The 26537-nt window shown below is 39.5% G+C and overlaps 1 protein-coding gene across 2 annotated transcripts in view; it reads left to right on the top strand.

The window, feature by feature from the left end:
* ITPR2 (inositol 1,4,5-trisphosphate receptor type 2) overlaps positions 1-26537 on the top strand; it is a 501875-nt gene that overhangs the window by 71947 nt on the left and 403391 nt on the right. For both annotated transcript variants that reach the window (XM_046011092.1, XM_046011093.1), the window contains exons 3-4: positions 24589-24704; positions 25511-25597. In XM_046011092.1, coding sequence (XP_045867048.1) covers positions 24589-24704; positions 25511-25597 — 203 coding nt within the window. The remainder of the gene's footprint in view (positions 1-24588; positions 24705-25510; positions 25598-26537) is intronic.

Here is a 26537-nt window from a genome sequence, read left to right on the forward strand (position 1 = left end):
TCCTTGGATGACATTTATTGGAATTGATAACATAAGAAACTGATGGATAAATTAACTTTTGCATTCCCTGAAGTCTGCAGGCTTGGTTTCCTAAAATGAACATGATATTTGGTTGTGATTTTGAGAATACTTATAATCCTGGCACAATACTTGAAAACAAGGGTCTTTATTTCCTCTCACAGAATCAAGAGCAGGTAGTGAATGTGGTAGAACACAACGAGTATTTCATTGTTTCCCCAGAAGAAAAGAAAATAGGAATTGAAACTGTATGATTACCCCAGTTAGGAAATCTGACTAAAATATGGCTGCAATTCAGATTTTTCCACTAATGCTTGAAATTTTACATTATGAAATAAGCAGTAACTTTTCCTTTAGAAATTTTCGTGAGTACTGTGTCTGAATGACTGCTGCTTTGGATCACAGCCCATTTTTAATTCCCTGATCTGGATATTCATAAGTCAATGCCAACACATCGTGAGTTTAGTTTCTACCTCTAGTTTTCTATCTTTCAACTGAGGAGTAGGTATAACAACCCATAGGAACTTAATAGAGAATCATGCTAATCCTGTTGGAGAAGGGCTGGAAGTACGTGAGTGCTGACCTTACAGTCAGATCCCAGCAATGGATCTCTCTTGTTTTTGTCTCTCAGCATGTACTCAAAGTTAGGGATTTCCCCCCTTCTCTTCCCATTCCTTTTTTAAATTTCATCTATTCCTGTGGTTTAAATAGTTATCTTTGTTCTGATAGATTCTAAAATTTGTATTTCAAACTTTATGATTTTCCCAGTCTATCCATTGACTCGTCACCCATGGGTTTCCTGAGGGAAATGGTATTTTAGAATCTCATCTACTGTTTTGCAATTTAAAAAGTAACTTACTGTGGGGCACCTGGCTGGCTCATTTGGTGGAACATGCAACTCTTGATCCTGGAGTTGTGAGTTCAAGCCCCAGGCTGGATGTAAAGGTTACTTAAAAAAAGAAGGGACGGGGCTCCTGGGTGGCTCAGTCGTTATGCATCGGCCTTCAGCCCAGGTCATGATCCCAGAGACATGGGATCGAGCCTCACATGGGGCTCCCCGTTAAGCGGGAACCTTGCTTCTCCCTCTCCCACTCCCCCTTCTTGTATTTCCCCTCTCATTGTTTCTGTCTCTGGCAAATAAATAAATACAATCTTTAAAAAAAAAAAAAAAAGAAGGGACACTAGGTTGCTCAGTTAGTTAAGCATCCAGCTTTTGACTTGGGGTCAAGTCATGATCTCAGGGTCTTGAGATCAAGCCCTGTGTCAGGCTCCACACTCAGTCTGCTTAAGATTCTCTCTTCCCCCTTCTCCTCTTGCCTCCCCCTTGCATGTTCACTTGCTCTCTTTCTCTCAAAAGAAAAAAAAATTACCCAAATATCAAGGAATGACCATCATAATTGCCACTAAGATTAAAAAGAAGGTCTTATCTCCTATGGAAAATGGGACCCCCCCTTCCCCGGGTGGATAAGTTCTGCAGACATTTTGGAAATCATGTTACTAAAGTTTTAGTGAGAACAAGGTTTGGAGATAATATAGCTAAAATTCAGGTGGGAATAAACATGAAAACAATGAAAAAGAATGATTTCTTTGTAATATTATAGCACTAATCAAGTGTTTTAAAGTTAATTAGGGAAGGCTTCCCAGAGAAAGTGTTTCTTCAGGGCTTTGAAATTAGAAGGGACTTGAATTGGTAGAAAGCTGATAGGCTAAATAATTCAGAGGACAGACTAAAACACAGGAAAGCCAAAGAAGCTATGGGTTTGTGGCAGGGTATTTTCTTTTCTAGAGTAGAGAATCTGTTACAGGATAACGAGAAGAGTTAATGAAGAAATGGCATGAGATAGATGACTTGGTGGGGAACACTCAAGATGAAGTAAACAAATTTTTATCTGATGCAGAATTCTTGAATTGGAAAATATGTTAGAAATATTGTTAAAAGAAATTCATCCAGTGGTGTTGGGACTGACTTGTAAGGGGAGATACAGATGATGGAGAGACACACATAGACATAATTACAGTTGTCCTGCTGATAGGTAGTGAGCAACTCATTTCAGTGCAGTCTAGCAAATGGACAATGATTGCTACGAAAGTAGAACAAAAGACATATCAGATAAACCTTATGGAATTTGATTAGACAAAACTTCATATTTGAATGAGGAGCATGAAGAAGAGAGTTGAAGATGTTTTTAAGCATATACTAGGTTTGAGCCGTATGAAATTACCAAATTCAAACTTCTTAAATCTACCAAAATGGTATTTTTACATGGGTCCTTGTATACACAACTAGTTGGAGGTGATTACTCTCAAAAATGGGCAATGTTGGGGCACCTGAGTGGTTCAGTCTGTTGTGTATCCGCCTCTTGGTTTCAGCTTGGGTCATAGTCTTGGGGTTGAGGGATCGGTCCGTGGGCTCCACACTCAGCAAGGAGTCTGCTTGAGATTCTCATTTCCCTCTGTCCCTCCCCAGTGTGCACACACATGCTGTCCCTCTCTCTTGAATAAATAAACAAATTTTTACCAAAAAAATGGGTAAGGGCATCAATGAGGAACCAAGAATTGCGAGGGTAGCAATACTACCAATTATGTGAGAACAAAAATTTTAAGTGATTTGGGATATTTTCAGAGCTCTGAGCTGGGAGCAGAGTACATTGTAGAGCTGAGAACTAACTAACTAACTACATGCAAATATCATGAATATATTTTTTTAAATTTTAAACGTGTACACTTACATGTACTAACTGGAAGTCCAGTAGAGGAACTTTGGAAGATTGGTTACCTCTTTGGGGTTTGGTCCTGACCTGGGCAACTACTCAGTTTTGAATTATTTGGTTATTTGGTAGGAAAAAGTTATTTTGTGAATTTGAAAGAGAGTCTGGAAACATGTTTTTCTCACGTTTATACTCGTTCCTATGTAGCCACTAAGAGAATTGGGCTCAACTAAAAAATGAAACAAAAATAATTCTCTACTTCTTTTTCTCACTTGCACATACACATACACACATACTCTCACACACACACCCTGATGAGAGAACACTTGAGATCTTTAAAGGAAAAAGCAGGTACATACAACAATGCGCTATTTGTTTATTGAAATATAATTGGCATACAGGATTATATTGGTTTCAGGTATAATGATTTGGTATTTGTATATATTGTATATATTGTGAAAGACAACCACAATAAGGCTAGTTAACATACATCACCATATTATTTTTTTGTGGTGAGAACTTTTAAGACTTACTCTTAGCAGCCTGCAAGCACACAATGCAGTATTATTCACTATAGTCACCATGCTGTAGATTACATCTCAATGACTTATTTATTTTAAAATTGGCAATTTGTACTTTTTAACCCTTCACCTGTTTTGCCCATCCCCAGCCCCTGCCTCTGAGAACCACCAATCTGTTCTCTGTATCTGAGTTTGTTTTGTTTTTGTTTTAGATTCTACATGTAAAAGATCATAGGGCATTGTCCTTCTCTGTCTGACATAGTTCCCTTAGCATAGTGCCCTCTCAACGTTCATCCATGTTATCACAAAAGGCAAAATTTCATTATTTTTATGGCTAACAAAAATTCCACTAATACATAATGTATATATGTGCCTCATTTTCTTGACCCATTCATCTGTTAATGGACACAGGTTGTTTCCATATCTTGGCTATTGTAAATGTTGCAACGAACATGGGAGTGTGTACGTCTTTTTGACTAATGTTCTTGTTTTCTTTGGGCAAATACTTGGAATTGGATTTGCTGGATCATATGATAGCTCTATCTTTACTTTTTTTGTGGAACCTCCGTACTGTTTTCCATTGTAATTGCACCAATTTACATTCCAGCCAACAGGGCACAAGGATTCCTTTTTCTCCACATCCTCGCCAACTCTTTTTCTTGTCTTTTCAATAATAGACATTCTAATAGGTGTGAGGTGATATCTCATTGAACAATGCACTGTTTTCAAATACCCAGCTTGGCTGAATTGCCTCGATAATCCTCTACTTTTTTTCATGCACATCTTACTGGTGAGTATTATTCAGGAATGGCCCACATTTGCTTCACTAATAAAAAAGATAACAGCAAGGCTAGATTAAGTTTGTGATGTTCTACAGCAAACCAACGTGGTGTGAGTCTCTGGAGGAAATCTCCCAAAGGAAAACTCCTTTGAAAAAGTTGTGTCACTAGACCAGCCAGCTCTCCAAGGAGGCATGCCACATTAAACAGAAAGAAGTAGCAGTGAAGGAAAGAAGCTTACATCTTTAAGAGTGGCAAATTGTCAGGTTGTTTCTTCTCATTTTTTATTCAGACTCACGTCCAGTGCTTCCTAAATACCATAGAAACACTAGCCCTGTCTTCTCTAAGCTCAGTGAATGTGGGGCATGGGGCTCAGTAGAATGGGCTCATTCTCCAGGTTCCGTCCATTTGCATGCATATTTTATTGGGTCTTCAAAGAAGCAGCTCATGAAGAGCCATGCAAGAACGGGGTGTGTGTGTGTGTGTGTGTGTGTGTGTGTGTATGAGAGAGAGAGAGAAAGAGAGAGAATGCTTAAGAGAGTGAGAACCAGTGATTACATTTTGAGCTGTTTGTGCTCTCTTTGGGTGAAAGGGGTGAGATGTTTCATATTTGTGTATTTATTTATTTTAAAGATTTTATTTATTTATTCGACAGAGAGAGAGATCACAAGTAGGCAGAGAGGCAGGCAGAGTGAGAGGGGGAAGCAGGCTCCTTGCTGAGCAGAGAGCCTGACGTGGGGCTCCATCCCAAGACCCTGAGATCATGACCTGAGCCGAAGGCAGAGGCTTAACCGACTGCGCCACCCAGGTGCCCCGATGTTTCATATTTAATTCCACTCTTTGTTTGCCCATGGCTAGGTACTATTGGGTTAGAAAAAAATTTAATGCTCAGTCTCTGAATTTGAGGGAGTTGGGAAATAATTGAGGAGATAAGTATAAGATAAAGAACAACAATAAACCATTTGTAATCATTATTGGGTGGTAAGTATTATATGGGTCTGAGAAGGGGCTTTTTTGTGAGGTGATTCAGTCAGGAAAACATCTTGGAAGAATGAGGTTTATATTTTAGAACTGAATTTCATTTAAATTAGCATTTATTGAATATCTACTAATGGCAGACTGTGTTATCAGTAACGGGACTAAAATTTGAATTCTGAGTGAAAAACTACTCAGGTGTGATTCTCTTTGTATAGTTTAGGTAGAGCCACTTACATGATTTTTTATAATTTTTTTCCACAAAACACCATTATGAGTGCCACATTATTGTCTTTTTTCTCTCTTTTCTAAAGCAGACATTTCTTAATTTTTGCTTGGTTAAATTGTGATTTTCCCATAGACTTCTAAACATTCTGAGGATTTTGTTGCAGATATTTCTTCCTTCTCTAGCCTAGGGAAGGCGTTCAAGGGTGCTTCTTCAAATAGCATGAGTCAGCTATCTCGGTGGCTATTGTTCTAAAAAGCAGGTAGCTCCACTTTGCACATTGGGTTATCGAAAAATAATCCTGTACCCTTTCCCGGATTGTTAGCGTATCCAGAATTTGTGCCTCAAATAAACTTTTATGTCTGTGGTGCCGAGGGTGGCTCTCGTCTTCTGCCTGGATTCAGTCACACAGAGTGGGAACATGACAACGTGTAATCCTTAGAAGTGCAATCCAAACCCTCAGTTGAATCAGCTCCGACTTAGTGAAGTCATATCTGCTTTGTGTCTGTGTTTGTTCAAGGATAAAAGGAAAGAAGCACCAGGGCTCCTTTATGTTCTCATGTTTTCATCTAGCAGGCAAGGAGCACGGGAGGTCTGTTGTTCGTCATTCCTGGATAAGATCAAAGCCCGCCTGTTCTGGCAAAGCCATTGCTAATCTGCAGGCAGGATAGGCCTCTATGACCCTTGAGAACGTTTATAATGCTGCTACCTGGGAAATCTCTCTCCCTTTAGCAAAACATTTTATCTGCAAAAAGTTGCACCTGCCATCATTTGCCTAATTTTAACAGAGAACTTCTGCTGATAATCTAGAAATGAGTAACATTTGGCCTGCACAATTACTTTTCTCCACACTCAGGTTTTCCCTTTAAAGGATCATGGTAACCACTTTCTTAATAAGGCCAAGTAGAGGGTAAGACACTCAAGAAAGAGCATGTTTCCTCTTGCTTTATTGGTTTCTTTTATTTTTTATGCTATCACAAAGAGGATCCAGTAGATTGCTGGCTCCTAGGACTGTGTCCTGTGTCAAAATAATTCATGCTTATGACAAAAATTATAGATCGTACCCAAGGTTTTGGGATTTAATTCGACATCCAAGGATTAATGGAACTGGCCGCATTCATTTCTAGTACTCAGTTATTAATGTGTGTGTTCATTCATTTAGCGCACATCCTCTGAGTGCCTTCTAGACATCCATCAGGTTGTGCTGTGCTGTGTAGGAGACTAAAGCAAGGTAACAAAGTGTGGCTTGGAAAGGGGTTGCTGTTTTTTCAGTGCCCGTGCAGGTCTCACTGATATTTGAGCAGAGGCCTAAATAGGAGAGAGGGTTAATTCTACAAAAATCTTGGGGAAAAGGCAAAGGCGGACAGAGCATCCAGGTCAGAGGCCCTGAGGTACAGGTGTCCTGTATAAATGCCAGTAACAGCTTGCAGGTGGGGTGGCTGGAGTGAGCCAGTGAGTGGCCTGAGGGTAGCAAATGGAGTCAGGAAGGTTTGTTGGGGGTGGTGGGGGCAGAGAACAGAAGCTGACTTCTTTGAGAAGAGACTGACTGGACTTGGCTTGTGTGTTAATAGGCTTACTCTCCCCGCTGTGCACCCGCCCCCCACCACCATGTGGGGAGTTAACAGGCAGAGGGCAGGGGTTAGGAGGATTTTGCCATATCAAGGGGAGAAACTCTGGCTATTTGAATTAGATCGATGAGTTGGTGAGAAATCAGATTCTAGGTAGGTCTTACAGGAATTTGATTGTTTTGGACTTGGGGTACAAGAGATGGGATGCATATTACGCCAGTTCTCCTGTTGATAATCAAGGTGACTCTTCACCATTGTGCCTGTGTGATTTATGTTGTTGCATGTGGAAGCAGTTCATCCTTTTTCATTATATATTTTTTAGGATTCTGTTCTATGAACATACCACAATCTGTTCATTCTCTGATTGATGGTTTTTCAAGTTGTTTCCAGTGTGGGGGGCTTGGATGAGCAATACTGCTGTGAACATTCTTTACGTGTCTTTTGGTGGGCAAAAGCAGTCCTTTCTCCTGGGTAGATACAGAGAAGTGGGGTTGCTATGTTGTTCTTTCTCTGACTTTGCACATCATACCGGCGTGCTTGTTTACGTTGGTGCAGGGCACTCCCTTGGCTTCTTGTGGACCTGCCCTAGGAGTTCTTCCCTGCCTGGGCACACGTTTGGAACTGACTTTTCTTTTCTTTTTTTGGTTTCTGTAAAGCACCTTGTAACCATTCTCTCTTTCTTTATGCATTTTTGCTTCTCTAGATTAGCAAAGCAGAGTTCAGCTCATGCCTGCCTACAACTCACTGTTGGCAGCCTGGCAGCCCAAGATGATTTGCAATCGCACATTTTCTAACGGTAGCAGCTGCTACAGGTTTTTGAGGGGCCTGGATCCTTTCCTCTTAAGTGCGATAAAAGCTGTTGGCTCTGGTAGAAAATGCATCTTTGGGGGTCACCTGGGTGGCTCAGTCCATTAAGCGTCTGACTCTTGATCTCAGCTCAGGTCTTGATCTCAGGGGAGTGAGTTCAAGCCTCGTGCTGGGTTCCGGACTGGGCGTGGAGCCTACGTTTAAAAAGAGAGAGAGAGAGAGAGAGAGAAAATGCACCTGTGAGCATACACACTTTTTCTTAAAATTTTTCGTACATTTTTGGGGGCAATCTGTGAGCCTCTAGGAATCCCACCAAATGGTGGATTCATGGTTCCAGGATGAAGAATCTTCTCTATTTTGTAATGCCTTAAAAATGGGTCAGTACTGGGGCACCTGGGTGGCTCAGTGGGTTAAAGCCTCTGCCTTCAGCTCAGGTCATGGTCCCAGGGTCCTGGGATCCAGCCCCACATTGGGCTCTCTGCTCTGCGGGGAGCCTGCTTCCTCCTCTCTCTCTGCCTGCCTCTCTGCCTAGTTGTGATTTCTCTCTGTCAAATAAATAAAATATTAAAAAAAAATGGGTCAGTACTAGGGCTCCTGGGTGGCTCAGTGGGTTAAGCCTCTGCCTTCAGCTCAGCTCACGATCTCAGGGTCCTGGGATTGAGCCCCACATCGGGCTCTCTGCTCAGCAGGGGGCCCGTGTTCCCCTCTCTCTGCTTGCCTCTCTGCCTACTTAAGATCTTTCTCTCTGTCAAATAAATAAATAAAAATTTTTAAAAAATGGGTCAGTATTCTTCAGCGTGCCCCGATTCTTTAAGATCTGCTCTGAGCTGTCACTGTCAACAGATGTGGACAAAGGACCATGTATGCATAGATAGAAGGCTGACTAATTCAGAAACTCTGACGTAGCTGGCCAAAGAGGTAAGAATTACTAGCACTTAGAAAAGTCATTGTAATTATTGTGGAATCCTTTATTTTGTTCAGTTCTGCAACCATCTGAGAATTTTTCTAATTGTATCCTTCACCACTCTTGTTAAACTGCATAACTAGAGATTAAAAGAAAGAAATTGCAGTTCAACTGGACCCTCCCAGGCCGAGAAGGCCTCGCCTTGGCCTCAGGGACAGCTGGCATGCGATGGGGAGGTACCCGCCTCCTGTTCTCTCCCTCACCAGGAACCTGTCCCTCCTCAGCCTGGGCGCGTTTCCCGTCTCCTATTTTCTCAGTGGGTGAATAATTGGGTGCTGCTCCATCAGAGAGGTCATGGAAGAGAACGGGAAAGGACTCAACGAAGCACACAATTAAACTGTAATCAGCTAGATCTTTTCCTTGGAAAAGGAACGTGTTTTTGGTTTAAAAGTTACTGGTTTGACATATTTACAAAAGTAACAGGAAGGACAAAGGGAAGAAGATCCTTTCTCCTTGTCTGCAATGCCCGTATCCACTCTGTGAGGATAGCTGCCGCTGTTCGTAGTTTCTCTTCCCAGAGTTTTTAATCAAGCATATGAAAGCTGGTATAGATTTGTTTGTTTTTCCTGGAATCACATTGCACAGAATTGTGGGGCCTGTGTCTTCCACTTTGCGGGGTAGCACAGATAAGCTTTTGTGCGTGTACTGTGTTTGTGCTGGCTTACCTTCCTCTGATCTTGTCCATCTTTTTAAATGTGCCTGTTTTCCTTTAATTGTTTTTAGAGTAATGAGCTGAGACCCTCACTTTCATAGATGACCAAAAAAAAATTTTTTTTATACTTATGAAGTTTTGGATTTTAGCCTATTCAATGTGCTTTAGTCCAAGTCAGTTGTTAATTTGGATGATTAGATAGTCTCACTTTTTTTTTTTCCTTAAGATTTTATGTATTTGACAGAGAGAGACACAGCGAGAGAGGGAACACAAGCAAGAGGAGTGGGAGAGGGAGAAGCAGGCTCCCCACCAAGCAGGGAGCCCGATGTGGTGCTCCATCCCATGACCTGAGCTGAAGGCAGTTGCTTAACAACTGAGCCACCCAGGTGCCCCAGTGTGACCTTTTTCAAGTGTTGCCAATGTGACTCAGTGGTCTGAGCTGAATTCCTCACTTTCACCTATGGCAAGGTGTTCTAGCCTATTCTTTTCCCTAAAATAAAATTAAATTTTGGAACAAGGCTCAATTTTATTTTGTGCTGTGTTTAGGAAAATTTGTCTCACAAGGTTTAACCAGATCTACCTGCTGCACCCCTGGGTGTGCCTTATCAGTCAATCACCAAATATTTTTGAAAGTTGCTGTGTGCAGGAGAGCCAGCTAAATCCTGTTATGTAGCAAACAAGTCACCTCAGTCTTCTTGCTCCCGTAACAACAAACTATAAACTGAACCACAAAAATGAGTCCTTATTATATCTTTAAAGTTTATCTTTTATCCTAAGAATATTTATGGGAAACCACTGATCCATAGAAAGGTAAGCAATTGAAGACCATATGCAAATATGTTTTTTTCAGTTTTATTTTGTAGTAATTTACATACCATAAAATCTACTCATTTTAAGTGCTTAGTTCAATGAATTTTGGTAAATGCATACAGTTGTGCAACCAACACTACAATCATACTTTCATGACCACAGAAAATGTTTTCTCATCTTTATAGTCATTTCTTGTCCTCACCCCATTTCTAGGCAACGATTGATCTTTTGGATGCTATAGTTTTGTCCACTCTAGAATTTCCTATAATTGGCATCCCATAATATGTAGTCTTTTGTGTCTAGCTTCTTTCACTTAGTAAGATGTTTTTGGGACTCATATTCGTAGTTCAGTCTTTTTTTTTTTTTTGAGTATTACATTAAGAGTTGGGGCCCACCCTCCCCTTTGGACTATGATGAATAATGCTGATATGAACATTGCATTCAAGGCTTTCTGTGTACATGTTTTAATTCTCCTTTGGAATGGGATTTCTGGATTTTTATATGTATATATACACACACACACATATATATGTATACATATATATGTATATTTTAAGATTTTACTTGTTTATTTAGAGAGAGAGTGAGCTGGGGGAGGGGCAGAGGGAGAGAGAAAGAATCTCAAGTGGACCCTCTGGGGAGCTCTAAGTTGATGCAAGGCTTGACCTCGCAACCCCAAGATCATGACCTGAGCTGAAACCAGGAATCCGATGCTCAACCAACTGAGCCATCTATGTGCCCTGGGATTGCTGGATCATATATTAAGTATATGTTTAACTTTTTAAGAAATTACCAGCATATTTTTCTAAGTCTTTGAACAATTTTGCATTCATACCATGATTGAGGATATGATCATATATGTATCATATATGAAGGTTCTAATTGCTCTGTATCCTTGCCAACACATGATATTATCATTCTTTTTAATTGTAGACTTTCTGACAGGTATGTAGATGTATATAATCAGAGTTTTAATTTGTTTTCCCCTAATGAGCCAAGACATTGAGCATCTTTTCTTGTGCTTGTTGGCTTTCTATCTATCTATGTATCTTTCCTTTGTTGTTCCTTTGGGTTGTATGTGTTCCTTATTATGGTGTAAGAATACTGTCTATATTCCAAATCCAAATCCTCTGTTAGATATATGTATATGTTTTGCTTTTGCAATTTAAAGTTCAATTTTAATAAGAAAATGTCCAATTCATCTACATTTTTACTTGAAATACAAAATATATAATCTTAACCAAACAAAATCATAATATATTTTGAGCACTATTTTATGATGATGTAAGAGAGAGAACAAAAGAAAAAGAGTCAAGAGAAAGTTCAGAGAAGAGATAAAGGAAATACTGGGGAAAGAGCAAAATAAGAGAGAGTAAAAGGAAGACATAATTAGGAAAAAAGAAAGAATTAGATAAAATGAAAAAAAGAGAGATGGAATGAGAGAGACCCCAAGAAACAGAGGAAGAGAACAGCACACACATTTGAAATTATGGGGGAAAAAAGGAGAAAAAGCTATGAAAGGAGAAGACAAGAAAAAAAAAAATCCAGGGAGAAGAAAATGCCACAACTGTTTCTTTTAGTTCCCTTGTCCTATCTCCTGCATCCTCTACTGATACTTCATCTCTCCATTTCTGACTTCTCAACATCCAGCCTGCTTTCTGAAAGTCTCACTTTCCTTTCCACTTCCCAATTCTTCAATATTTTACTATTTTGACTTCCAGACATGCAAAATAGCTGGGTTGTGAGTGTCCTTTCCATCTTCAGAGTATAAAAGCACAGACTCTGCGGGCTGCTGGGTTGCGCAGTCCGTTAAGCGTCCGACTGTTGATTTTGGCTCAGGTCATGATCTCAGGGTTCTAGGATCAAGCCCTGTATCGGGCTCTGCACTCAGCTCAGAGTCTGCGTGAGTTTCCCTCTCCCCTTCTCCCCGTTCTCTCTCTCTGTCTCAAATAAATAAATAATATCTTAAGAAAAAAACCCACAGGCTCTGAACTTAGGTGTTTGGGTTTGAATCGTATCTGTGCTACTTGCTAACTGTGATGCTGGGCAGAACCTACTCTCCAGCTCTGGTTTCACCGTCTGCAAAGTAGGAATTGCCGGTGCTACCTGTCTCATGTTTCTCTGTGTGAGGATTAAAAAATGCATGGGAAGCTCTTATCATCGTGCTTGGTATGTATGTAGTGCTCAGTTATTGAATGTTAGCTGCTAGTGGTGTGTGTGTGTGTGTGTGTGTGTGTGTGTGTGTGTTGAGGGAGGAGGTGTTTCTTGGTTATCATTCCCTTTACTTTTGGTTCTTCGTTCATCTTCTTTTGTCCTGGCAGTACCTTATCAAACTAAAATATTTATGTGCCACAATATCAGAAGTATCATGCTTCCGGAACTCCAAGATAGAAACACAACTGTATTTGTTCATCTGGAATGTAAAGTTGGCAGTAATAATAAGGAGTATTTATGTAGTGCTTTAACTTTGAGCATTTTAACCTAGTACTGATGGATATTTAATAGACTTACAGAGTCTAGGGCTGGAATTTCCTGGTCTCTGTAATAGGAAGATGCCAAACCAAACCATGGGGTGATAAATACAGCTGAAGAAGGTGAGAGGTCTGAGCTTTTTATCAGTAAATACTGATACTTTCCACGCCAGTCACTTCTGCCACAATTGCCATCATTAAATAGAAGGTCATATTTGCAAGGGGCTCCTTCCCAATACAAGATCCCCTTTTGTAGCATTTCTCAACTGCCTCTGTGTGAACATCATTGTAGAAGTTTACTTGCTTGTGATTAATTTGTATTTTTTGGATTTTCCAATTGCTAGCCAGATTTTCTTCATACTTATAAATACACTTATGCACTTAGAAATTTTGCTTTGATCCTGGATCAATATGGAAGAAAAATGTCTTCTATTATGTGCAGACTGTCGGTTATAGAAAGTGAGATTATGCCTACTCTTCTTTTACTCTGTTAGACAACATTTCCTGGTTCCTACTCTTGTTCCTCAAATAACGTGACTTCTGTATTTTGCTTGCTTTCCCACTTGCCTAACTTTGGACCCAGGTAATTTGTTACACATTTTAAGTGGCGTCTATAAGTGAGCCTCATATTCTCTCTGTGTATAATTGAGCCCAATGATCTGGATGCATTTCTCTTTCCTCTGGTTGTGATCTCATTCTTCTGTTAGTGAGCTTAAAAGGGCTGAATCAGCTTTCAGCTCTCACATCAACAGTATTCATTTAGTATATTTGGGGTGATCGTATACTTTATCATCTAAGCCAGGACACTGAGAGTGAAAGGGGACACAGTTAATAATTAGGCTCAGGCAACAGGCATAAACCAGAGTTGTCCTGGGGAGGGATGTATGGCCATTGTAATTATATTAATTTGAATTAAGCCTCAGGTCTGGCTTTATTTATTTATTTATAAAGATTTTTTGCTAATAGCCCTTTGGTTCCCCTCTATCATGTAATTAAGCAGTTGAAGTTTTTTGATAAACACAGAACTTTATATTTAGGCTTGTTTAAAATTTCATTATGTTAATGTTTGCCCTGTAGAGATTATAAAATCTAGATTTTTATCTTTCAAATTAGCTATTGCTTCCCAATCTGCATCATCTGAAAATTGATAAACAACTTTCCTGAATACCCTTCCCAGTCCTTGGTAAGGAGAAAGGTGCCTTCCCAACATCCACAGCATCCATATCCCTCAATCTCAGGGAGATATCAGGCCGGGGTCAACTGAGAACCCCTCAGTATTTGCATTTTAACAAGACAAAAAGGACCCTTAAACCTTGAGACCCTTAAACCTTGGGGAGCAGAAAGAAGAGATTCTAATGATTGCTTCTCAGGTATCTTGGCAGAAGTTTCCTTCTGTAGGTTCTGAGCATTTTCTATATACCAGATAATAGGTGCTGAATGTAGAGTAGCATGCAAACGTGTTAATTAATGCAAGATACCATCTGATAGTTATGCGCTCCAGTAAAGAGTGGGGGTCAGAAGGAGGAAGTCAGTTTTAACAGGGCATCTTCCTGTTCCATTGTAATTACCTACATAAAAATTTGATGCGACAATTAATAAAAGGATAGTTTTTGGGGGTTTCCGAAGTCATTCATAGAGCAAAAAAAAGTTCCTTTGGTCCTCTCCTGTCCTCTTGACCACAGAATTTCTTTCAATCTCTCTCCTATTATATCTATTATAAGTACATTATGTATCTACCTAATGTGGATCTTATACATTTTTACTAACTTGTATAATATGTATAATTTTGTTTGTATTTATATAATATGTGCAGATATGAATATAATACATTTGTGTGTATATATAGTATATATGTTTTAAGATTTTCAGTTCTGTTAACCATAGCTGGTGCACATGTGTAGTTCTTTAGAATAGTGACTTTCAAACACTTTTTAAAGCAACTGTCAGTAAGAGATACATTTTACATTATAATCCAGCACACACACACATACACACACAGACACACACCCCAGAAACAAGTTTCTTGAAAGAGTACTTGCTAGTTGCAGTGTCCTCTATTCCCTTTCCCTCCCCTCCCCACTGCCTTCCCCCATCCCTTCATGTTCCATTCCATTTCAGTCCATTCCAAGGGGGCTAACTGAAGCCGTATAATTTAATTTTAAACCTGGTTTGCACAATGACAGTTTGTAAAACACTGTTGTAAACTTATTTATTTTTTTGAAGATTTATTAATTTGAGAGAGAAGGGGAGCAGGAGGAGGGGCAGAGGGAGAGGGAGATCGAGAACCTCAAGCTGACTCCCCACTGAACACATGGAGCCTAACCCTGGGCTAGATCTCATGACCCTGAGATCATGACCTGAGTGGAAATCAAGAGCCTGAGGCTTGGGGCGCCTGGGTGGCTCAGTGGGTTAGGCCGCTGCCTTAGGCTCAGGTCATGATCTCAGGGTCCTGGGATCGAGTCCCGCATCGGGCTCTCTGCTCAGCGGAGAGCCTGCTTCCCTTCCTCTCTCTCTGCCTGCCTCTCTTGTGATTTCTCTCTGTCAAATAAATAAAATCTTAAAAAAAAAAAAAAAAGAGCCTGAGGCTTAAACAACTGGGCTACCCAGGTGCCCCAAGTGTTGTCCCTTGACTCCTAAATTGTCTATGTGATAGATACTTTAATCATGGTAGTAGTCAATAGAAAGCTAGTCTTACTTGGGCAAAAATCAACAATGATAATACTGATTAGGATTCTATGATCTTTCAAAAAATTATTTTTAGTTAGTTAATTAATTTTTTATTGTGCTATGTTAGTCATCATGCAGTATATCATTAGTTTTTGCTGTGGTGTTCCAAGATTCATTGTTTACATATAACACTCAGTGCTCCATGCAATACTGCCCTCCTTAATACCCATCACAAGGCTCACCCATCCCTCTACCCTCCTCCCCTCTAAAACCCTCAGTTTGTTTCTCAGAGTCCACAGTCTCTTGTGGTTCATCTCCCCCTCTGATTTCCTCCTTGTCACTTTTTCTTTCCTTCTCCTAATGTCTTCCACATTATTCCTTATGTTCCACAAGTCAGTGAAACCATATGATAATTGACTTTTTCTGCTCGACTTATTTCACTCAGCATAATCTCCTCCAGTCCCATCCATGTTGATAGAAAAGTTGTGTATTCATCCTTTCTGATGGCTGAGTAATATTCCATTGTGTATATGGACCACATCTTCTTTATCCATTCGTCTGTGGAAGGGCATCTGTCCATCTTTTTTGTTCATGTGGAAACATTGCTGCCCACAAAAGACCTAGTACAGTGAACTGCTTTTGTTTGAGGTTTTCCATATGAGAATAGCAGTTAACTCTGTACCTAGACGATGAACAGCAAGCAATTCTTCAAACTAGATATTTCTATTACATAACTATATTGGCATAAAATAGCCTGTTAGACTTAAAAATTTGTTTTTTTAATGCCTGGAGTTATTATTGCCATGCTAAAATTGATTCAAAAAGGGGAGCTATCTCTATAAAGTTAATTTATCTGTATTAAAAGTTTAATTGTTCAGCTATTTGAAAGTTGTTACTTTCAAAGTAGAGGGTGTGATGCTCTAAAATTCTCTGCCCAAGTCTTTCTAGTTTGCTACTCTGCTCTTCTCTTAGGTCAGAGCTGCAGATACGTAGATGCTCTTAAATATTTTTTTTTAAAGATTTTATTTATTTATCTGACAGATAGAGATCACAAGTAGGCAGAGAGGCAGGCAGAGAGAGAGAGAGAGGAGGAAGCAGGCTCCCTGCCGAGCAGAGAGCCCGATGTGGGACTCGATCCCAGGACCCTGGGATCATGACCTGAGCCGAAGGCAGAGGCTTAAACCACTGAGCCACCCAGGCGCCCCTGCTCTTAAATATTTTTGGTCCTTGTAGAAGTTCAGCATTTCTTGGAGTATGAAACCAGGCAAAGATAGACTATCATATTGTGTGTTTTAATTGAGAAATACAGAATGCCTTCGATTAAAGTGTGGTGGGCTTTGGGGACAGATTAATGTGGATTAGGTCTAAAAACTAGTTTTGAGACTTTGGGATGAATCTCTAAAATGTACCAAGTTTCTCTCTTTTCATTCATAAAACTAATGTTTATCTTAGAAGGTTTTTAGAATTAGGGGAGCCTGGGTGGCTCAGTCGTTAGGCGTCTGCCTTTGGCTCGGGTCATAATCCCAGGGTCCTGGGATTGAGCCCCGCATCGGGCTCCCTGCTCAGGCGGGAAGCCTGCTTCTCCCTCTCCCACTCCCCCTGCTTGTGTTCCCTCTCTTACTGTGTCTCTCTCTGTCAAATAAATAAATAAAATCTTTCTTAAAAAACAAAAGGTTTTTAGAATTAAATGATTGAATGTGTGTGATAACCATTGATATATGGGAGACACCATAGTATGTTATAAACATAAATAAGAATATAAATAAAAATATAGAACATATTATATAAAAACTATTATATATGTGTATCTATATTTGTATGTATATATACATACAAACATTTATGTATGTTTGTATGTATTCACTTCTGTTTTTCTTCCAAATGTGATATTTGTGTAATTGCGTTCAGAAACTTGCATTTAGGGACACCTGGGTGGCTCGGTTGGCTGAGTGTCTGCCTTCAGCTCAGATTGTGAACTTAGGGTCCTGAGATGGGGCCCCATGTCAGGCTCCCTGCTTAGCTGGGAGTCTGCTTCTCCCTCTCCCTCTGACTCCCCCCCCCCACCCCGCAACTGCTCATGCTCTTCTCAAATAAATAAATAAATAAATAAGATCTTTAAAAAAAAATAAAAAAAGAAAAGTAACTTGCATTTAGACTTCTGAATCAGTCTGTCTATGACATTCTTGATTATTAATGTTAATATAACACTTTGAGAATGGGATAATTGATTGCAAAATTATACATTATGATTTTCTGATAAAAATTCCACTTATGTGTAGTGTAATGGTTTGCCTAATGCTCAAGTTTAAACCTTGACTAGAATGAAAATTAGCATTGATGCATTTGAATTTTATTTTTCTCTGTACTCCCAATGAAGCAAAATAAATTTTCATTTGTTTATGAATATTTACCCATTAATGTATGAATGAGGTGATTAATGTTTTTGAGACTAAGATTTTTGTAACATATTGATGTTTTAAAAGATTTATTTAATTACATATGCCTATATGGCATATTTCCCATGAAAAACTATTCATTAGTTTCTTTTCTTTTCATTTTTTCCATTAGTTTCTTTTGAGGTATTATGACTATTGTAGAGATACATGTGTGTGTATATATATATATATACACATACACACAAACACATTGCAAGACTGTGGTAGCATGGAAACTGAGGCACATCTCACTCTCTGACCAGTTTTTTTTCTCACTGCATATACTTGCTAAATACATTAATAACTGCTTTAATAAATGCTTTAACAAGTCAATGTTTAATTGGCTAAAATGTCATCTACTGTGAGGAAGTATTCTTTGTATTTGGCAATAAAAATGGAATTTTGTGAGGAGATTGTGCTGTGGTAATCAAACCAAAGATGAGCTCAAGATGTGAGATGGATGCTGTCTTCAAATATTTAGGGCCGTGGTATAGAAGTCAGATTAGATTTGTTCTAACTGGCCTCGAGGTGTACATATACAATTCTAACAGCTTTTCAAGTGAGACAGATTTTGCCTTTGTATGACACACCTGCTCCCAGATGGTGTCATCCCAAGGTGACAGAACACTGAGTTGGGTTCAGATGACCTCAGTTCGAATTCCAGCTCCATTCCTTACCAATGGTGTGGTCTTTAAAAAAGCCTACATTTCCTTCTCTGGGATAGTGGGGAAATAATCCTGATTAACTCTCAGGGACTCAAATGATCTTGACTATCCATGTATAGTACTCTTGGTGGTATATAAAGTGTTCTAGGGTAGTAAACTGGAGTGAGCAAACCTAGTGTGGTCTTACCATCCCTACTACCACGAGGCCAGACCATTCCCTGTGAAGGCATTCAAGCACCCTGTGTGTGGTTGAACTTGTTCATATTGATAATTTACTTTGATCTAGAGGTTCTATCATGAACAACCTAGGCAGCTCACTCTGAGTTTTACTTCTTTATCTCAAAGAAGGAAAAGATCAGATTTTATCTGAAGCCCCTTGGAGTTCGAACATTTTAGCCATCTAGGAGTCTGTAACTACAAAAGGCTATTTCTCTCTCTCTTTGTAGTAAAATAGCTGACTTTTGCCTAGAGGAAGTTATCCTGCATCTTCCTGGTTGCCCACCCAGGAACTGTGATAAACTTTAATGTCTGGTAATCCCTGTAATAAATTTTCTTTGGCCTTTGTAAAATTCTAGAGAACTTTTTCCCTCTTACACACCCTCTCTACCCTTGCCTTAGGCTATGACCCAGGGAGGTAGAGGTTTCCTTTGAGATTTCCATGACTAAGCAAAACAAAACACACTCTTTTTTAAAAACACACTCTAAACATAAAGAGTTTTTATACAAACACTGTATTTCAGGGTGCTTTCTTAGAGAAACTGAAAGACAAAAGAGAGCTACAGTTACATTTTCGGTTAGTGAATGTGTACCTGTCTTCTGACTAACTCTGAATTCTAATTACCAGTGTCGGATGGCCCCTTGTGTGCCTGTCCCTTACCCTAGGGAGAGTTTTCTTATTGCTTTCCATTTTATCATTGGGAAGGTCCCATAATATTCATTGAATGCTGCTGCGTCCTGTTTATGTCATAAAGAGAAAAAGGAAGGCTCCAGATGCCCTCTCTCCTCACCTTTCTCCACGTGGAAATAATCAAGCCCTTGGCAACCATGTTCCTTGTAATCAGTATGAGGTAATTTTATAGGCTACCATGAAAGAGCCATTTGTTGAATGCCTGCTTTGTGACAGGCATTTGCTGATGGTTTAATGTCTTGTGTCATTTAAATCTGACAACATTTTTAGGAGGGAAGAGAAATGAAACAGAAAGTTTTCTTTCCACCGTTACCAAAGGAAGTTGTTGGCCATTACATAACTTTGCATCTAGTAGTCCAAATGGGGTCCTATAGACAGTTTCTAGGGGTGGAGAAGCTGCCTTAGATGTAAAGATGTAATACAGATACAAAGCAAAACACTTCAGAACTATTTAGATAGGTGTTGTTAAGTGGAGGTTTAGACTGGTTTCCTGCCAGATTTACATGGAATCATGTGGAAAAGGTAGTTCTTCAGAATGTACATCGTGTGCTCTATACCATTGGAATGGCTTTCATATTTCTTTTCTCCACTAGCATTTATAAGCAGCCAAAAAATGCTACTGATTCTATCAGTTTAACTTACTTTCTTCCAGAGTAGTTTAAAAAAAAAAAAAGGTTTTAATTCTAAGACATTGTTCTTATAATATTGCCTGACTAAATATATCATGTTTTATAGGATTACTCACATTTCCTGAGCTTCTGTAATTCTGCAAAATTATTGGCCTTAGGTCTTCAGGTTAAGCTTTTTAAAAAATTTAACTCAAGTTATTTCCTTTAATTTGTGATTTTTTAGTGTTGGCTCTATGATGCAAAACTTTCCTTTTTAAAAAAATTTTTTTGAGTCTTGAAACGCTGAAGAGAATGTTGTTACTGAATGAACAAAAGACGCTGAGCTGCTTTCTGATTGGAAAACCTTTGTCATTTTTAAAATTAACCTTTTTTTTCTAAAAAAGATTTTATTTATTTGACAGGAAAAGAGAGAGAGTGAGAGAGAGCAGAAGCAGGGGATGCAACAGGCAGGGGAAGAGGGAAAAGCGGGCTTCCTCCTGGGAGCCCATTTTGTGGTTTGATCCCAAGATCCTGGGTTCATGATCTGAGCCGAAGGCAGACACTTAGCTCGCTGAGCCACCCAGGTGCCCTGGAAAGCCTTTTTCTTATATACCTTTGAATTTAGAGAAAGAGCAGACCAACAAATACTAAAGGGCAGTTTGAGAGAGGATAGCTCTGAACGAGTGGGATTTCTACATGGAGGGGGTGAATGTGGGACGTTTTGGGAGGGGGTGAATGTGGGATGTTTCCACCCATGCTGGTGTGAGGGATTGTGTCTGCATATGTTAAAGGTAATAGAGATTGCCTTTTCTGCTCACTGCCATGCTGTTTCGGGGAATTTGAGAATTTTATACAATCTCACACTGTGGCATCTTAAACCACAGTGAACACCTTGTTGTGAATTGAGAGTTTTTGGTTTGTGTTCAGGTTCAACCTGAGAAGTCTGCTTCTTGTTGCTCTTTGCTGGGAGCTCCGTAAGGGTTTGGTCATCTCTTAATCTTTGGGGAGCAATTGCTGAATGAATGAAGCAATATTAATAATTATATCTTACATTGATAATAAGGCTTTCAAGTTCACAGAGTGCTTTCACACAGATTTTCTTTCTGCCAATCTCAGCAGTCCTGTGAATGAGGCGTGGCAGGTATTAACACTTTTATTAAGCAATAAATTTAGAATCAGACAAGATATGTGACTAGCCCAAGACCAGTAGATCTTTTTTATGTTTTCTCAAAAAGGAAGAGAGCATTAAACACACACACATATACACCCCCGTCACCATCACCACCATCAACAAGAAAAGAATTTTTACGGACATCTGTGTATGCCCCACATTCTTTCCCATCCACCAAAATAGTCCCTTGATACTAGTTCCCACACAGAAACGGACCCATTCTTTATTTACTGCAGCAGGAAATGAGATGTGGCCAGTGGGAGGCAGCTGAGGATGACCGGGGAACCAGGGCCCTGATGATGGAAAAGCTTTTGAAATCCAAGACTTTGCATCTCAGACACCATGGCTGGAAGCTTGTGCATCTGGCCATCTTCACTCTCCCTCCTTCTTGCTTCTCCCCACACCACATCTCATCGATTATTCAGCCTGCTGACTCTGCTTTTTTCTTAGAAGTCTATGGCTAGCCCCAATGACCTACAGCCCACATTCAGATGCTCGCTGTCCCCCAGCACGCCGGCAGGGAGCTTCCTGCAGGTCTCCCTGACTCTCCTTCACATCCTGTTTCACACACTGTGGAGAGCGTCGAGTTCTTTAAGAGCTCGACATTTCCAGGGAATGAAGTCCCTTCTAATCTGGCACGTAGTACTCTACAGACCCCGACTTTGGGCAGCCACTCCATTCTCAATTCATAGCCTAGGCTGTAGTTTTCTGTCTGGTTGGCAGGTCCCTTGGCAGTCTCCTTCGCTGCCTTTGTACCCGCCATTGGCTCTGTGTGGCATGCCCCTCCCCTCTGTGCGTTTGAACCCCCTTGGCAATGTGACGAGTTAATATTGGTTCTTTCAAACTTGGTTTGTGTCTTCTCCTTTGGGTGGACTATTCTGACCTCCCCTGGTGAAGTGGGCGACATGCATCTTTGTGTCCTGTGGTACTTTCTGAAGAGCCCCAGCTTGAAACTTCCAACACTGTCTCCTCCATGAGACTGTGAACTTTTTGGGGACGGGACCTGATTCTTTGTGCCTAGCAGCACAACCAGACCAGTCAGCATGGTTTGGCTGAATGTTTGGCTTCACTTCACAACAACCTCAGCCACAACGATCGGGACTATGATGCTCACAGTCTGTTTGCCACCTACCCAAAGATACCACTAATTAGGAGTGCGACTGGGGTGATCTAGAATTTTGCAAAAATATTTTCTCCCTTAAAGGACCATTTCCTAATGAACTTAGTTAGGAATCTGAAGTAATGGAGGGACACGTTTTTCTTTCTTTTCCTGGATGGATAAGTCAGAAGTATAGGCTACAGATGGTGGAGTTCAGTTCAACTTGAATATGGATCTGTGTTTTTGCTACACTTAGACAATGTAGAATTCAGCCACTGGCCTATACAGGACAGAATAGTCTCTCCCATCACACTGGGAGCATTCCTTTTGTGATATTCACAACCTCTGTATTGGTACTTAAAAAAATTGTATATTTTCTTTGTAGTTACTGATATGTAGGAAATAATTTCTAGAGCTTATAAAATATATTGCCAAGGGAAACAGTTTTGAGGTCTAGTTATTTGGTTCTCACACACATGTGCCAAGTGGTGATACCTGTATCATACTATAATTGTGATGGTCACTCAGCCTACCTTTAGTGGGTGGAAGGTGTCTGCTTTCTTGCTATGTATGAAATATTTACTCCTCCAGTAGCTTTTAAGCCAGAAATGAATAATTAGTTTTCTGTAGCCTGTATGCATATCAGGTGGGAGGACAATCAGTAGAACTTGCATTTATAAGTACAAACTGTAGAAAGGGTCACTACTTTTTCTGTGTTTTAAAAATTTCTTTAAAAATGTGTAGTCATTTCTCTTGGTCATTTATGCCATTTAGAACTCTAAGAGAGATTTGAAAAGAGATCAAGTCCATCACTTAACTTTATAATTTTTTTTTTTTTAAGATTTTGTTTATTTATTTGAAAGAGAGAGAGAGAGCATGAGCATGAGCAGGGGGAGGGTAGAGGGAGAGAGAAAATCAGGCTCCCCGTTGAGCAGATAGCTCAATGTGGGGCTCCATTCCAGAACCCTGAGACCATGATGTGAACCAAAGGCAGATGCTTAACCAACCGAGCCGCCCAGGTGCCCCAATATTATAATTATTTTTAAAGAGAAAAGGATAAGTATATATAATGTAGTCAAGAATATAGTGAAATTGACTGAATTTTATTTTATTTTTTAAAAGATTTTATTTTTTTTTGAGAGAGAGTGAGAGAGAGCACAAGTGGGGTGAAGGGCAGAGAAAGAAGCAGACTCCCTGCTGAGCAAGGAGCCCCATGTAAGGGCTTGATCCCAGGACTCTGGGGTCATGACCTGAACTGAAGGCAGCTGCTTATCCGACTGAGCCACCAGGTGCCCCCCCGAATTTTATTTTTGTGATACATATTTAAAAAGTGAGAATGACCCGGGGCGCCTGGGTGGCTCAGTGGGTTAAAGCCTCTGCCTTCGGCTCAGGTCATGGTCCCAGGGTTCTGGGATCGAGCCCCGCATCGGGCTCTCTGCTCAGCAGGGAGCCTGCTTCCTCCTCTCTCTCTCTGCCTACTTGTGATTTCTGTCTTTCAAATAAATGAATAAAATCTTTAAAAAAAAAAAGTGAGAATGACCCTAAATATCAACACATCAACCAAAATAAAGTGAATATATCATATTAAGTTAATACAATTTTTTGTGAAAAAAAAAGAATATAATGTTGGGGTTTTCTGCATCCCTACTCCTTTATTTATTGAGAATTAATCTTTATTCTGGTTTGTAGTCCATTTCACAAACATACAAAATCATTAGCATCTGGAAGGATTCTTTCGTCAAATTTACAACATCCTCATTAAAAAGAAAAAATATATTTAGCTTTTGACTTAGAGATATCACTCCCTGTATTATTCCACTGTGATGTCCCATCTTGATATTTAGTACAGATATATGGAAACTTGGGGAAGGGTGACCGAAATGTGATTTAATTAATTATTTATTTTTAAAAAAGATTTATTTGTTTATTTGAGAGAGAGTGAGCGAGCATGAGCGGGGAGAGGAGCAAAGGGAGAGGTAGAGAGAATCTCAAGCACAGCAAGGAGCCTGATGCGGGGCTTGATCTCATAACCCTGAGATCATGACTTGAGCTGAAATCAAGAGTCAGACCCTCAACCGACTGAGCCACCCAGGCACCTCTGAAATGTAATTGCTGTGATTGATTGTTTCTACTTTTTGCATCACATTGGCTGTCAAAGATATATACCATGAATAAATAATTAATTTTGCAAGGTGAAGTAAAGTAGTGAGAACCACTACTCTCATTCTATTCACTTTCTAAGACCAGGTACCCCATTGTCATTAAGAAGTACCTTATAGTGTAATGATTACGTTAACTCGACTTTTTAATAAATTACACTAGCTATGTTAGCTTTTTAAAAACCTAAACTATTAAAGCAGAAGGTATTTTTAACAATCTAAATAATTGTTTGGAAAGGATGTTATGGGGGAATTTGGGAGATGGGCTCAATGTTCTTTCTACTCAGGGATTAAAGTTTCCAAGGCTAGGCTATAAGGAAAATCTAAGAAATGCTGGTTGCCTTAGTTACAGTGTTTTTGTTTGTTGCTTTGTCATAGACTGCCTCTTTAAGGTGTGCCCTATGAACCGATATTCTGCCCAGAAACAATATTGGAAAGCTAAGCAAGCCAAACAGGGGAACCACACAGAGGCAGCCTTGCTGAAGAAATTACAGGTAAGGGCTAGGATTCCATTGGTCTGGCTTAGGCTAGACCCAGAATAGCAATAACAAACCAGCTATTTTGTATCTTAGTGATTTCACTCAATGCACAGAGATTTAGAATAGATGTAGCAACACATTGAAAGTGGAAGGGACTTTTAAGTCACAGGGCGTGATCCCCTCATTTCCTGGCATGGAGCTAATACACTCCTGCTGCTAATTCTTAGGGTGTGCCAGACTAATTCAGAGATTCACATCAAACTGGAAACAATTCAGAATCTCTGTAGGAATCTCAAATCCAGTTATATTTTACTTGGCATAGTACTTAATTTTTTTCTTGAAAGACTGGAAAAAGAAATTGAAAGTCTGTTGCTTCTGGTTTGGGCTGAATGTAAATTTGATAGAACTTAAAATTTTGTGCTATTAAAATTCCTGTTACTTTCAGAATTGAAACTATTTTGAGTCTTTTGAAATTCACCTTCTGTTTTTATATTGTTTGGTTTGTCTGACAATATTCCTTCTGAAACTAATTTTAAAAGACCAAAGAGCCTGGTACTTTTCTGACATTTTTAACCTAAAAGCATCCCAAGATATTTTTTGGCCACATTTCAGCATCAAATTGAGACTGTGATAATACTGTATTATAGTCATTTATTTAATGGTTGGTCCCCCTATCCACAGTGCTGAGAGTAAAGCAACCAGCCTATTTTATTCATGGTTATAGCCCTTGTTCCTAAAATAACCTGTTGTTTTTGTTTTTGTTAATTATTGTACTCTGTTTACTATGTTTCCATGCTGAGTGTTTGATAATCATTTTACAGCATGCTGCAGAACTGGAACAAAAACAAAATGAATCAGAGAATAAGAAACTGTTGGGAGAAATTGTGAAATACAGTAATGTTATACAAGTAAGTCTGTTTACTCTCTCTTTAAAAAGGTGACTATCTGATGGGTAATTTGTATTTGTATAGGCATGTCAAGCTGCATTAAAATTTGGGGATATAATAGTTCTTTGATGAAGATTATGGATATCATGATATTTTCAGTTGATGTTCAGCACAGTTTTCTCTGTGAATATGTCTGATGCATACACATAAGGAAGTGAATTATTCTGGATAATATGCACAGGTCATTATTACATCAAAAGGATGAAGATGGGAAAACATAATTTTTAAAGGTCTGTACTAAAATCTTCCTTTAGAATCGATGGGACTACCATGTAACACATGAAGCTTTATCTTTCTTTTTGTAGAGAGAAGAAAAGTTTCATATTGTACTTCTATATGGAAATCATCCTTGAATTGTTATTAAACAATTTATTTCAGTGAGTGTGCACACTGATTTATCTCAGGCTGCATTCCTCTCTTGTGCTTCACGGAGATCTTTCAGCTTTTTTACTTGCTTATTTGTTAATATATGCCCCACCTTGTTCCAAAAAGAATGCAGGGCATTTAAAAAAATACATACCACGTAAGATAAAATAGAAATTAATAAGGCAACTGGGTCAAAGGAAAAGAAAAGTGGTTAAAGGAATAAGGTGAAGTCGGGGGGAGGCGTTTTTATAAAATCCATGTTGTTAAGTCTGGTCAACTTTGCCTGGAAGTCTTACCATTGCTGTAAGGGAAGCGGAATATCCTACAGTAGTCCCCTAAGGAGGCCCTTAACACAGAACTGAGTCAAAGGTCTGGAAGCACTAATGTTGCCAGGAAGACCAGAGAAGTATTCCTCCAATGAGCTCTCATAAAGAGGACACTGTTTAATAGAGTCAATGACAGCCTTAACAACTTCCTTACAGTAAACACTACAATGAGGTGTTTCATAGAGCTGTTTTAAAAAAATAATATCGCC

Source organism: Meles meles, chromosome 7 (genome assembly GCF_922984935.1).
Source record: "Meles meles chromosome 7, mMelMel3.1 paternal haplotype, whole genome shotgun sequence".
Classification (NCBI taxonomy): Eukaryota; Metazoa; Chordata; class Mammalia; order Carnivora; family Mustelidae; genus Meles; species Meles meles.